Source organism: Xiphias gladius, chromosome 20 (genome assembly GCF_016859285.1).
Source record: "Xiphias gladius isolate SHS-SW01 ecotype Sanya breed wild chromosome 20, ASM1685928v1, whole genome shotgun sequence".
Lineage (NCBI taxonomy): Eukaryota > Metazoa > Chordata > Actinopteri > Istiophoriformes > Xiphiidae > Xiphias > Xiphias gladius.
The window spans coordinates 3,570,844-3,586,226 of NC_053419.1; the positions used below are offsets into that span (position 1 = coordinate 3,570,844).

The following is a 15,383-nucleotide window of genomic DNA, read 5'->3' on the forward strand; positions in this document are numbered from 1 at the left end:
TTTAGAGTCTTTCATTGCACATAGAAACTTGGTCCAGATCACTGTAGGGGACATTTTTAACCAGCTGTCACCATCTGCCTACCACACACACACACACACACACACACACACACACACACACACACACACACACACACACACACACACACGACTACCTACCACACACAAGACAAACTCAATACCTACAAACACACACACCAAAAATCAAGTCCATGTGGATACACACACATACATGTGCCATGGGTGGCACCCTCGGGTTTTGGGGGGAGATGGGGTTTCAGCGCTATTGTCACGCCTTAATGAAGGCCAAGCGTGACAAGCTCGTGGACTTATTCATGCCACACGCCTATTCACCACCATTCAGAGGGAACGCTCGGCCGTGACCTCTGCCCAGCCAGCTACTCCAACCTGGCGTGTGTTTGAGACGGTCTGTGAAGGAGAGCGCTGTTAACCCTGCTTACTGTCTCTTTTCACATGGAAATAAATGAGGAGGCCCCCTCTAATATACTGCAGCATTTAGAGGGAGATGAACAGAGTGAGCAGGGAGTCTGCACATAATTTAAAACTCCTAAAAATATCATACAGTTATTATTTCAGGAGATGTATTCAGGAACGTTTTAGAAAAACATGCTTTTTATCTCTTTTTTGGCCTTTTGTCCAAACATTGCCAGCAACTTTCACCAATAAAAAATGTTTTTCCAAATCATATCCCCAACTTCCCCAAGTGGAATAGAATTCCAGTATATTGCAATGTGCTGTAAGTCTTATTTTGTTAGTTTTTTCCATCATTTCTACCAGTAATAATAACATTGTCCTCACCAAGTTAATTGCTGAGATCTGGGACAGAAATGATGGACCAAACAATGAAAAGAGGACAAGAGTTTTGATAAACCGGAATTATACTTTAATACTCTAGGAATGGTCAGAAAAAACAGCTCTCTGAAAATTAATTCTGAAATATTATCGTGCACAGACTTCTCCAACTGTTACTTCAGCTGAAATGATTAGTTAATCAATGGATTGGTCAATTGACAGAAATTTAACTGGTAACTATTACTAATTAACCATTTAAGTTATTTTTATTGCAAAAATGCCAATTACTCCCTTTTTCCAGCTTCTCACTTCTAGGTAATTAAAAGCTTATTTAATGGTTATGTTAAAAAAAAAAAAAGTGCTATATTGACCATATATGTTTTTGCAGTAAGGCGTCATTTTGCTGTTGTTGTTGCCAATCGCCATTAAACTAAACAACAGATAGGTAACAAATCAAAGGAAAAACCTGAATGAATAAGTGGAGAGACATACTGAAAGCAGATGCTTCCAGACAGATGCACTGCATGGTACAATCAAGCAGTTAACATCCAATCATGCTCTGTAGCATGTATATAAATGCTCAGCAGGCCCAGTTGATTCTGATTTTGTATCAAGATGGCAAGAGGAAAAGATCTAAGTGACTTTGAAAGAGAGTTCATTGTTGGGGCACGGATGGCGGGAGCTTCAGTCACAAAGACTGCTCAACTGGCTGGTGTTTCAATAGGAACAGTGACTAAAGTGATATCTGCATTTAGATCTATGGGAGAGAAATCAGTAAGCAGGGTGGAAAATTGTTGTCGACAGCACACATTTGATGACCATGATGCTTGTGCATTAGTGCAATATGTAAGGAAAAACAGAGGAGCAAAATTCCTCAGGTGTCTGAGAATGTCAATGCAGGATGTGATCAGACTGTGTCAGTAAGAACTGTCCGTCAACATTTACATAGAGAGGAATAGTAATGTTGCAGGGCATAGACGCCTCATTACAAAGATGAATGCACTTTTGAGATTTCAGTGGTGCAAAAACCATAGAAACTGGTCTACTGAGATATGGAAAAAAGTAATATGGTCAGATGAGTCGTCTTTTACCATATTCTCGACAAGTGGGCAAATGCATTGATGTGTGTGTGGCGTACACCAAGATGCTTGACCCCTACAGTGAGGGGATCTGGTGGCTCTGTTGCTCTGTGGGGGGCATTATGCTGGCATAGCGTGGGTCCACTTGTCCCTTTAGAGGAAAGGTCACTGCAAATCAATACAAAGTTGTTCTGGGTGATCACCTTTATCCTATGATGAAATATTTCTGCTCGGAGTGGTCTCTTCCAGGATGACAATGCCCCCATCCATAGGGCACGAGGGGTCACGGAATGGTTTTCGTATGAAAATTATGTGAACCATATGCTATGGCATTCACGGTCACTAGATCTCAACCCAATTGAACACCTTTGGGAGATTTTGGACCATCATGTTAGACAGCGCTCTCCACCGCCATCATTAAAACACCAAATGAGGGAATATCTTTTGGAGAAATGCAGTAGAGTTCCAGAGCCTTGGAGAATCAATACCAAGGTGCACTGAAGCTGTATGGCGGCTTGTGGTGGCCCAACACCTTGCTACAGCTCTAGTTGAAATGATTGGAACCCCTGAATTTTAAGTACAGAATTTAGAATACCTTCATAAATAAATGCAAATTAAACAACTTTGTATTTTCAGAATATTTAATAAAATGTCCAAAGTTACTGAACAACAACAAAAAAAATGCTTTCATATAGTGAAATACCAAATACAGACATAAAAAGAACGCTTGACACAATTATTGGTACCCTTTTGATTAATTTAAATTAGTTCCTCAAACAAAATAAAAAGTAAAAAACAAATGAGACTCACCTGTGCTTAATTTCCAGTCTTCACATGACCTGAATTAACCAATTAATGATGGTTTTAAATGCATTACTGCATAAAATGGGGCAGATTTTTTGCAGTGTCTTTTTAACAATGGCAAAGACAAGAGATCAGTCTGAGAGCATCAGACATGCTATCATCAAAAAACAGTACAATTCCAAAGGCTACAAGGCAGTCAGCAAAGATCTTGAAGTCCCTGTTTCAACAGCTTTTGATGTTATCAAGAGGTTTCACAGTCATTAGAACTATTACGCTACTACCAGGACCTGGTGGTAAGAAGAAACTCAATGAAGGAAGTCTGTTACGGTTGATGCGGATTGTGGAAAAAACACAACGCAAGACATCTAAAGAGCTTCAGGCTGACCTGGAGCAATCTGGATTGGTGGTTTCAGCCTGTACCATACGCCGTACACTAAACCAAGTAGGGCTCCATGGGCGAAGGCCAAGGAAGACACTACTATTGAAAGAAAGATATAAAAAGGCAAAACTAATGTTTTTAAAAAATTTCGCAGATAGGCCACAGTCTCACTGGGAAAATGTTCTATGGACAGATGAAACCAAAGTAGAGCTCTTTGGAAATGCAGTGCTTCAGTTTGTTTATAGGCAATGAAATGAAGCCCATAAGGAAAAGAACAGCCTACTTCCAGTAAAACATGGTGAAAGTTCTATTATGCGGTCGGGCTGCTGTGCTGCCTCTGGTACTGGAGGCACTGAATGTATTAAAGGAATGATGAAATCAGAAGGCATTTTAGAGCAAAATGTGTTACTCAGTGTCAGAAAACTGGGCTTGAGGCGAAGGTCTTGGGTCTTTCAGCAGGACAACGACCCAAAGCACACATCCAGCAGCACAAAAGAATGGTTGAAAAGGAAAAGATGGACCATTTTAAAACTGGTCAGCACTAAGTCCTGACCTAAATCCCATTGATAAACCTTAGAGAGAGCTGAAATCTGCCATTGCAAATTGGACTACAGCAAATTTAAAAGAGTTTGAATGCATAGCAATGAAGGGGCGGGAGAAACTACCAGCAGACAGGTGCAAGAAGCTTCTAGATGGCTACAATAAACATTTAGAGGCTGTCATTGTGACCAAAGGTTCAGCTACTAAATATTAGTGAAGGGTGCCTATAATTGTGTCTGGGGTACATTTTGTGTTTGTATTATTTCACTATTATTCAATTTTTTTTTTTTTTTAATTTTCTCTTGTTCAATAACCTTGGACATTTTATCAAAAATATTCTGATTATACAAAATTATGTCATCCATCCTTATATTTGACTGGCATTTATCGGTTATCTGCTTTAGTATAAACATGATTTGAATTTTGTAGCATCAAGAAGACACAGGTTTACATTTAATGGAGCAATAACTGATTCCTCATATTAGATATGAATATTAAAGTATCATCTGCAAATTTGATTATTTCGAGATATTACCTTTTCCTCATGTCTACAGAGAGCAGCAGACCAACTGACAACACTGGCGCTGAGATTGAATTGCTTGAAGTACTACCTTAAAACTGATATTTAAAAAATGACTTTGATAAAGCCGGTTTGACCTCCTTCAATAGTAAATGTACTAAAAAGAGCTGCAGACCTAAAGATACACTCAACAATTTCTTTTAATGAAATTAGTACATCTGATTTCAAAATATTCAGTTTCTTTACATTTGAACAGATTTTAAATAGTTTAATTATTTGTTTCAGTTGCACTGCAGATTTTTTTTTTTTTTCCAGGGTTAAAAGAATTGAGCTCGAACCTAGACTTGGGACTAAACTCAACTGCTTCAACAGCAGCATGCTTGGACTCGGGCCAAGTAAAAAGCTATAAAAGTTTAGCAAGGAATTGTTTACATACTAAAAGAAGTAAAAGGGAAATAATGGGTGTGCTCTTTATACATCTTGGTGGTTTTGGACAGTTTTTGACTTTTGAATTTTGGATTAAGATCTAAAATTTTTCACTATTATGATTTTGTAGAGCTCCCCAAATTTGTCAATATTTAGGTGCATTAATTAGAGCCAAACTCATGAGGATCCTGTGATGACTTGTTTAACTACTGTACCTACACTAACAGAGTACATTATATTTAGATTCTTTGGTTTTACCATTTGTGGCCACTGAATCCTCAGGTTAGATATGAATACTGAAATATCTTGTGCCTCTAAGATTATTTTATGATATGACCACCAACATCTAAGCCTTTTCCACAGGGCACCATCCTGCAAGCCTCAGCCACTGGCCCACTAACTAAAGTAAATGATGTATGATATAAGATGATGAAATTATATCTAACCTCCTCATACAGCGAATTTTCATTTGAAATTCGTTAGTTTTTCTGCAGCAGTGTTAGCAAACTGCTGTTGATTGCTCTCATCTTCTGTCTTTCTTTCTGATTTCTTTCTTACCCCTTATCTGTTTCTCTCCTCTTCTTTTTATTCCTGTCAATCTTGTCATCTTCACACTCACTGTCATTGACTGCATGGCTTCAGTTGTTGCTGTTCATAAACACCGCTTTGTCTTGAGTGTTTCTTTCACTGTACTTTCATTCAATCTCTCCTTTGTACATGTGCACATCTTTCACTATTCCTCTCTTTCTCTCTTTCTTACCACCAACAGATGTAATGTTGCCATAACTGTTTTCTCTGTTATCTCTGTGCTACATGTTTTTTCTGTGGTACTTTTATTGAGTGTTTTTAAAAGGTACCTGTTGCATTTTGCTGCTTTGTTGGTTCTGTGTGAAAAGTAAGGGTAGGCACTACCTATTACTATAAAAAAAAAAAAACATAAAAATGTCATTAGTTATGTATCTCACTTGTTTTAAACATTATGATTTTACCTTTTGTGAGAAAAGCTGGGCTTTCTTTCTTTCATTGTCAAATACCCTTAATGAGAAGTGTGTTAGTGACAAGGGAGTGTTCAAATCTGAAACATCATACTTAATCATTTGATCTCTACATTATAACGGTTTTTGGTTTTTGGCCCTAACATAAAGAAACATCAAATCTGTCTTCTTATGGTAATTTGAAAGAGCATATAATATTTTTACCTGAAGGTTGTTCGTTTCTACAGACATGTAATTCATCCTGTTTAGATTTTTATAAATTTATGTTCTCCATCCAAATTTTTATCTAATGAAAACATGGTAATAAAATGCTAGTGCCACAGTCTGAAACCTTTGTATCGTGGTCCGGGATTTTTGTCAGATTTGGTTTGTTTGTGTGTAGTTGGTCTTTCATCTCCAGACTAACAGCTGATTTTTCGTCTCTTTACTAAGTTGTTGCTGGAAAATAAAGTGTGATCTTTATTTCACTGGTATTTTATTTTGACATTTATGTGCCTTTTTATGAACATCTCTTTTTGTAACTTTGTATGTAACTTTTCTCTGCATAGCAAGGCTCTGTCGCTACTTCTGGTTTTCGTTTTCCAGACGTATTAAAAATTTGAGAATTGGATCAGGTTATGAGCTGAGCAGTATGTTTTAGATTTTTTTGCTTAAAGTTGCTATATGTAAGTCTTTGCTATCGCTACATAGCCAACGTTAGCACTAACAGCTGTTTACTTACCAGTCTAGAAGAAACATTGCGAGTTCAGCATCAAACCTGATAACTTTACCCGCCAAGAGCTGTCTCCAGCGGTGAAAAGCAACGGCAATGTTAACTCCTCTTTTGCTTCCTCTTTGGTTCTACTGAAGTTAGTGTGCCAACCAGCTAGCCCCGGCCCACCCCGTCTTGTAATTCCACTTTGTGATAGTAAGTCACTATAGCCACTAGTCTGCCCCAACATGTGAAGATGAAGAAGTAGCGCTGCCCAGATGGCGTATTCTAACCTTTGTCTTGTAAATGCAACATTGCTGAAGTTTTTGCTTAGTAAACAGTTGTTAATGCTAACATTTGCTATGAATCAATAGCAAAAACGTATATATAGCACCTTTACACTACATGAGAATATAGTATGTGTGAAATTAAGATGTCACAGTAAAATCATTACTACTGTGCCAACATTCCATTCTTTATGAAAAAGCTTGATAATGTCAGTAGCTACTGCTTAGTGCTATTATCATTTGTTTACTGTTATATACATGTTTACAAAGTGAAAGGGGTTACTTTGTATGAAAAAGCAAGTAGCTTGTATAGTTTTAATTTTTTGAATCATTAACATGATAACATCATACTAACTATAAAATTGTCAGCCGCATGTGCTAGCAAGGAAAGTTAAGGGAAATCTGACATAGCTAATTGCTAACATTAGAAGATGACACGCATTAGAATTAAATCATATGCTGTATTCCTTTGATATTTGATAGTCCTACAGCCAAGTGTCTGAAAGAATTATGTTCATAATGGATGATTCACCTCATGAAATATGTATGTTCCTTACATAGAGGGGTATAAAGTAAGGGTGTGGAGATCAGAGTGGTGGATGTTCATGTAGTTTGTCTGACTTTGAGACGGCAGGTCGTGTCCTGTCAAAGACCTGCAGTTACTTTGTGCATTTTTTAACCATAACCATGATCTTTCCCTAATCTTACCTATATCTCAAACATGGTTTATTTGTCATAACCACTATTGTCCCGAAACTTTGACCTCACAATAGTTGCCATGTGCAGATCTTGAAAGAATTTTAAAACTTTGGCATTGAAGTATAAAAATGTTGTCACTGAATGTAATCCAGGGTTTTGCAGAATCATCCAATGTCAGTGTTCTTGTCCTGGGTTGAGGCCAGGGCTTGGAAGGTTATAGATTTTTATTATTTTTCACAAAGACAGTTTAAATGTACCCATATTATACCTGCTTATTTTGGAGTAGGACTTATCAGGTTTGATGTAAACCCAACATAAATGCCATTAATGTAAAACTAATTTCATATACAATTAACTTTTTATTTTTTTTCATGTGATGGTTTCTTTTTCACTCTCTTTTGTATATGTGTATTTTTTTCTCTGTTGTTGTTTGTTGTTAATACATTTACTTCTTTCCTGCTGCCTGACTGCTTGTCCCCTTTCTCTGTTTGGTATTGTTCATGTTCGTATCTTCCTAACCTGTTCTTTCCCTCTTGACTATTTCTCTCCTTCTCTTCCTTTACAAGCTGCTGTAGCTGCTGCAGCCAACACCAGCACTGCTACTACTGCTGGGGCTCTGGGGGCCCCTGGGGGCCTTCCTCAGGGGGCCCCTGGTTCCCCAAGCCCCGGCCCAGCTTCTCATAACATCCTCTCAGTCAACGAAGGTACAGACTGAACTGACGGGTACAACGTAGGGAACAGTAGGAAACAACGCAGCCTTAATCTTTTTTCCAGTCACTTATCTGTCTTTTGAGGTCTTCTGTTTCTTAGATCTTCTTTCCTTCCATCCTTCCTTCTGTCTTTGTTTGTTTCTTCTCATATATATATATATATATATATATATATATATATATAGATATATAGATATATAGATATATATAGATATATAGATATAAATATAGATAGATAGATTTTTTTTTTTTTCAATGTCCATTCCTATTTCAGTTTTGTCCTTGTTCTCTAGACTTCATTCTCTCTTTATTCACCTCCCCTCTCTTCACTCCATCAGTTATTCATCTTCCCACTTTTTTCCCCTTTTTTCTCCTCGGGTCTCATCACCTCATCTCTCTTCTCTTGCATCAGACTTGTTTTTCCCTGCAGCCAATGTTAGGTTTTCATCACAGGTTTCTTGCCCCAGTTTTTTACAGTCTCTTTGTCCTTGTTTTCGTCTACAGCGCTGTCTATCTGTTTATATGTCAGTCTGTCGTAGCTGATTTCAATCCACTTTCAATCCAGTCAGTTAAAGAAACTGATAGTCTTATGTATCCAAATTTGAATGCTGCGAAACACTTGGCACAGGAAATGGTCAGTTGTTTTTAAAGTACAATCTACGTGACTTGGTCATTGGAAATTAATCCAATCCTTCCATATTTGCAAGAGCTAGCAAGTTTTCTTAATCACAGATGCATTAAAAAATAAAAAGTTGTGGAAAAATTGAATGAATGGTAGCAAATTATTGATAACATAATCTAGTAGTAGAACAAGCACAAGAAAAATACCCAACAATCCTCTCTCTAGAGCTGTTGTCTTCAAGATGTTATTTATGTGCAATTTTCAATTTATAACAATCATAACAAAATCCTCCACAAGCAACAGGCTGTTGGAACTGTTTAATGAAAATTGCAGGCACCCAGAACGTGTTTCCTAGTGCAGCAAAATTTGGAGAGACAAACAGCTTTGTCATCTGCAAACAAGTAGACTAATGATTGGAACTGATGCATTTGAGAGTGCATTGACCACAGTCCTTGTGCCCTGGTCTTTTGTCTTTTTTCAGTTGTTGGCAGTATTTTGCAGTCCTGACCTGTTTTTCTGTCTGTCTCTCTGTCTACCTGTGTCTGACTGTCCATGTGTCCTGATGTTTCAGTGTCTCAATGCTCACTGTTTGCATGCTTGCTATTTCCGCCTGATGGAATGGGGAGTGTGTCACCACAATAACAATTTAAATGGATCAAATCCATTAAATGAACTTAAACTAAAGTGCCTTTTTCATAAGTTATAGTTTGAATCCTTCTGGTATCCCACTCAGAGCCTAATCCTGTTTTTTTCTTTTTAAACAGCTATGATAACTGTTTTTTTTTTAAACAGGATGTTGGCTTTTACTATGGAGGCATGCTGCCCCATCTACCCATACAATGAATGCACTATTAAATTATTAAAACAGTTCCACATTTGTGGTTTGTATAGGCAAATCAAATGCCTTTCAACGTTTATAACCTTCCAATCTTCAGTGACTAAAACAGAGCGGGTCAGGATTGTTTATATTTAGTTCTGTAACAGAAAACAGCAAGCATGCACACAGAGGCTCACTCTTTCCCATTAAATGTAGGAATATTTTTAGAACAAAAATAACCTTTAGTTTTCTGTAGGGTTAGCAAATATGTCAACAAAGTTTATATTACTATATTTATTCCCAAAACACTGCCCTGCAGAAACCCAGTTATTATTGTTATTATTATTATTATTATCATCATCATCATAATAATGATAATTATTTTTTACTGTTGTTGTTGTTATTAGCAGTAGCAGTTGAAGTAGGATCAGCAGCAGTAGCAACAGCAGCTCTATATGTTCTCAGGAATAGTTGTTAGTAGCAGCATGAATGATGGGAAGACAACTTTGTTGTAATACAGTAGTTCAATCTATTATCTTCAAATTCAAGACATATTAATTTTTTATGGTAACTGATTGCATCGTTAAAAGTTGTTGTCAACAACAGCTGTTCTTAGCTCACTTTTAGCCTGGTTTTGGCAGCACTACCTGGTTAAAGTATTGTTTTATCCGGTGCCTGATTTTGTATTGTTATGACTGCAAATATTTTTGCTTTTGTTTTGCCCGGTTCTTCCTAGTAAAAGTGATTTTCAACCTCAATGGAACTCACCTGTTTTAAGTAAAGGTTAAATAAATAATAAAATAAAAATAAATAATTATTAGTAGTAGCAGCAGCAGCTATAAAATATGTAGTCCGCAACAACAGTACTTTTTAATTATAAGCAGCAGCAGTTGTAGTAGTAGTAGTAGTAGAAGTAGTGGTGGTAGTAGAAGTGTAGTAGTTGTAGTAGTAGTATTAGTAGCTTAGTAGTAGCTAAGCAGTATCTGAGGAGCAGTAGTAGTAGTAGTAGCAGTAGTAGTAGTAGCAGTAGCATTAGTAGGAGTAGCAGCAGCAGCAGTAGCAGCACTAGTAGTTGCTGAGTAGTAGTAGTAGTAGTAGCAGTAGTAGCAGTAGTAGTAGCAGTAGTAGCAGTAGTAGTAGCAGTAGTAGCAGTAGTAGTAGCAGTAGTAGCAGTAGTAGTTGCTGAGTAGTAGTAGTAGTAGTAGCAGTAGTAGTTGCTGAGTAGTAGTAGCAGTAGTAGTAGTAGTAGCACTAGTAGTTGCTGAGTAGTAGTAGTAGTAGCAGCACTAGTAGTTGCTGAGGAGTAGTAGTAGTAGTAGTAGTAGTAGTAGTAGTAGCAGCACTAGTAGTTGCTGAGGAGTAGTAGTAGTAGTAGTAGTAGCAGCAGTAGTAGTTGCTGAGGAGTAGTAGTAGTAGTAGTAGTAGTAGCAGCAGTAGTAGTTGCTGAGGAGTAGTAGTAGTAGTAGTAGTAGCAGCAGTAGTAGTTGCTGAGGAGTAGTAGTAGTAGTAGTAGTAGCAGCAGTAGTAGTTGCTGAGGAGTAGTAGTAGTAGCAGCACTAGTAGTAGTAGTAGCAGCAGCTGTAGCAATAGCAGTAGTAGCAGTAGCACTAGTAGTAGTAGTAGCAGCAGCTGTAGCAATAGCAGTAGTAGCAGTAGCACTAGTAGTTGCTGAGTAGCAGTAGCAGTAGCAGTAGCAGTAGCAGTAGTAGTAGTAGTAGCAGCAGTAGTAGCAGTAGCACTAGTAGTTTCTGCGCAGCAGTAGTAGCAGCAGCTGTAGCAATAGCAGTATTAGTAGTAGTAGCTGAGCAGCTTTAGCAGTAGTAGTTGTTGTAGCTGTAGACACATACAAATAGTACATGGGTCATTGTTAACCACAGTTTTTTGAAACACTTACTAAAAGCCTCATTTTCAAAACTAACAATAGTACTTTAGTGGTATACAGTAAATCATCTTATACTAGTTGTATAACCCAGGGAGGCAAACACCGAAGTTTAAGGTATGGCAAGGAAAGCAGATTGCAAGAAGTGTGACTTCTGTCTGTGTAACAACAACTTTATCTCAACGTTCTTACAGCTGTAGCTTGTAGAGTCTGCCATATCATGTTGGTATGACCCATCCTCTGTTTAGTGGCTCAAGAAATGACAGCAGAGGAGCCTCCTCTGTCAACAGATGGGCTGACTAGATTTCTTTTCTTCCCCGGCATGAATTTGCTTCACTGTTCCATGTAATATTAAGGAAACGGCCTGAACAGAAAAGAAGTGGTCAGGGTTTAATAAGTATTTGAGTGGTGTTGGAAGGGAATAATTATGAATTTGATTTAAGGACCTAATTTCATTGAATGGTTCAAATTCAGTTTTCTTAACCTTTGAGGTTTCTGCAAGACAGTGATGCATATTTAGCAACTAGAGGTTGACTGATTCTTGTTGTCTGATTGCAATACTGAGACAATTCGGTAATTAGGTTATAAGACAGATTCAAATTTTTGAAAAAATATTTTATATTTGATTTTTATCAGATTCATCACGATAAATCTTTCAACCTCTACAAACAGTATTTCTGAATGCAGTATGTTTGTAATACACCTAACAGTTTGAGTTTTCCTCTGTATATTTCAATGGCGGAGGTAAGTTTACACGGTGCCTCTGGCAAAGAAATTTGTACGAAATTTCTTTCCTGCTTAAAAGCCGTTTGGTGTCCATCACACAAGTACATTTCACCATACATACATCTTCTCTGGAAGCCATATATTGGACCAATATATGTGAATAAGGTGCTTGGTTTATGTTGAGTTTCAGTCCATTTTTTTTGTCACAGATGTGTAAAAGCTGCTGGTTCTCTGGTGTTTGGTGTAAAATATAAATATATTCCATTATTTTGGCTCAGACTGATACAGCTGGATTTGATCCCTTTTAAAGCGATACCAAGACATTTTGAATGTTAGTTTTCTGCATCAGTGACTCAGGATAGTACAACTGAGAAAAAAAGTATTTCATTTTCTTCTGAAAACCCAGAAGATTTTCTAATGTTTTCATCTGTTTTCAAGTAAAATCCTCCACACACTTAAATTCATCATGCCAAGGTATCGTTCTGAGGCTTTTGTCAGTCCACCTGGCAGTTCTGTATATCTGTTGTTACCATCAAACATACTCAGACTCTGGTTAGCAGAAATAACTTTGCTCTAACCAAGAATGCAAATAATACTGTCAATAATAGTCCCATCCTCTGTTTAACTGTTGTTAGTGTGAGGACTGTATAAGTACAATGTCAATGTGTATGTGTAAGGATGTGAGAAACTCGGTGCTGTCATATGGAAACTTTTTTCAGCTTGAAGGGGCAAACTGACAAACTGACAAAAATAATGATTCAAATACTCTTAAATGGTTCAGCACTTTGGGAAATGTACTGATTTGCTTTCTTTCTGGGACTGACTTGAGAAGATTGATATCAGTCTCACGTCTGCAGTATGTTCAAGTGCAATTTTAAGATAAGATGTAAGGTCACGTAAAGCGTGAAAAGTCAGCTTTTTTTTTTTTGGCTTTTTTTTTTTGCCTTTTTTGTTTTTTTTTTTGGCTTTTTTTCCACTTTCCTCCAGGATTACAAGGAAAAGAAAAAAAGTGATTTTATGTGACAGCAGTGAGATTTTCTGTATGAGCACATGAGAGGCTTTTTACATATTGATTTACCCACTGACCCTCCCTGTACTCTTTTCTGACAGTTTCTATGTGTGTGTATGTTTGTGTGTGTGTGCAGGCTGGAGTCAGCTTGCAGCCATGCACTGTGTGATGCTCCCTGACCTCCTTGGCCTGGACAAGTTCAGGCCTCCTCTGCTGGAGATGTTGGCGAGGAGATGGCAGGACCGCTGTCTGGAGGTAACACCCACACGCACACCGTATGCAGAGCTTCAAGCAGAGTCTTTCAGGCTAACCCAGTGCCCTAAAAATTAGGGTTACAGTATATACTATGAATTTGTTGCAGCAAATATGTTTTGAAAGACATGTAATGTTGTACCTTAACTGTTTTTATCACCATAATGAGGCAACGTTTTCAATAATTATATCTTCAAAGTTGCAAAACGTTAACAGTCTACATATTTTATTTGCCTCACCTAGAATTAACCATCCAAATAATTAACCATGTCTGGTAATTTATGTTGAAGTGAAAATGATGAAGCTGAAAACCCTCTGTAGAAGCCTATAAAATAATCATCAGAACCTCTGCTCCATCATCCAACTTTACCCTCTGTGTGGTTTTAGGTGCGAGAAGCAGCACAAGCTCTTCTGTTGGCTGAGTTAAGAAGGATTGGCCAATCAGGACGCAAGGACACCATCGACATGTGGGCTCCCTACCTCCCTCAGTATGTGGACACAGTCAGCTCCCGTAAGTCCCTGACTCTGCTTTATATCAGAAAGAAATGCAGAAAATCTATGGTTGGATCTGTTGGTTCTTCACACTTGGCAGCACAGCTGAGCCTAAGTACAAGTCCTAAGCTGATAATAGGACGGAATGTCCATTTCATTTCACTTAATTCATTCAGTGTGACTTTGTGCCATGTTAGCTGACTTCTGTTTGGGAGCGGGGCTTCTTTGTTATTTTTTGCCCTAATCAGATGTGACTGACATATCCATCCTGCCAGCGATACTTCCAGTTGTGGTAGCAATTTCTAGCAGCTGTTTGCTTAATGTCTTTCACGTCGATCAAAGAAAAACACTGATTTAGGAATTATTTCTGCAAGATGACTTAAGACAACCTGTACACCCTCATCCCTCTCATCTATAGTTGGGCCCATTTTTGTTGCTTTTTTTTCTATCACAGTGTTTCAGGGATGTAACAAGGTAGCTAGCAAGCTATGTAGGAAGACACTGACCTACTTGAACAAATTGGAAATATCTATCTCTCTGTCCTCTCTCTCTGTCCTTTTTCTTTCCTTAGCTGTCATTTTTTCTGTCTGTCTCCAGCTCTGTATATTCCCTGGTCTCTCTCTCTTTCTATAGTTAGACCTGCTGATGGGAAGAACGGTGAGTCTCCACCTTCTTTTACTAGAAACAGCCTTCTAAAATGCTGTGTGTATGTTCAGGAGTCGCCCTGTGGTTGCTGAGGATGCTGGGGATTTCTCAAGGGAACAGTTGCCATGGAAACGGGCACTGGTCAGTGTTGAGTTACCACAGCAGTACCGCAGGCAGGGAAGGTGGTGGGAGTGATGGACTGGTGACCTCAGGGGATGAGGGAGGATGGAGGGGGGAGGGAACACAGAGAGAGAGAGAGATAGAGAGAGAGAGATAGAGCGAGGTTAAAGGGTCATTGAATTTGATCTGTGTGCTGCACAGCAGGACCGAAACAGACAGTAAGATGATTCCTGCTGGTACTGGAAATCCTCGAATATCATAGGAGAGTCGGGGAATGTGTTGAATCCCCTGGAGAAGTCCTTTGAACCTGAACCTCTGCTTGGATCTGTCTATTGTTAAATGCCCTATATGTCATTTTCACATATTTTGAGCCCAAAATCCAACCCATTTCCTTCTTATTAAACACGGTGCGTGAACCTTTTCTGATTTGTGACCCTTTGTTTTGGTCCCAAAATTCTCCCGAACCCTCTCCTTAGCATTGTATAAAACCTCCAGGTCTGTCCCGAAGCTAACGGGCACTAGTGGCAGTTGCATGGCTCAGAGGTTTGGATTTGAATGTCGAAAAATGTTTATCTCTCAAAGAAATATGGCTACAATTATTTCAGTACAGAGAGGATGACCACTAATTTTACATTGCTCAGTATTCAGTAAGGTCCCTCATAACATCATCATGTCCACAGTAAGTACAGATAAATTTGAAAACTGGTTATCTATCAAGTTTCATTTTAATTCCTTCCATCAGCACTAACATTTTCAGTTCGTTTTCTAGTGTGGAATGCCATTAAAAGATTACTGTCCACACCGAAACGCCAAAGCAATCAAAATGCAGCTTAATCTTAAAACGACTAGCGCAGTGGTTCATGGTGAAGGCTGAATAT

General features: G+C 38.2%; 1 protein-coding gene across 5 annotated transcripts in view; it reads left to right on the forward strand.

The window, feature by feature from the left end:
* The window catches only part of LOC120806163 (WD repeat-containing protein 7), a 123,528-nt gene that overhangs the window by 41,877 nt on the left and 66,268 nt on the right, over window positions 1–15,383 (forward strand). For all 5 annotated transcript variants that reach the window (XM_040156978.1, XM_040156982.1, XM_040156983.1 and 2 more), the window contains 2 exons: window positions 13,133–13,251; window positions 13,636–13,759. In XM_040156978.1, the coding sequence (XP_040012912.1) occupies window positions 13,133–13,251; window positions 13,636–13,759 (243 nt within the window). The remainder of the gene's footprint in view (window positions 1–13,132; window positions 13,252–13,635; window positions 13,760–15,383) is intronic.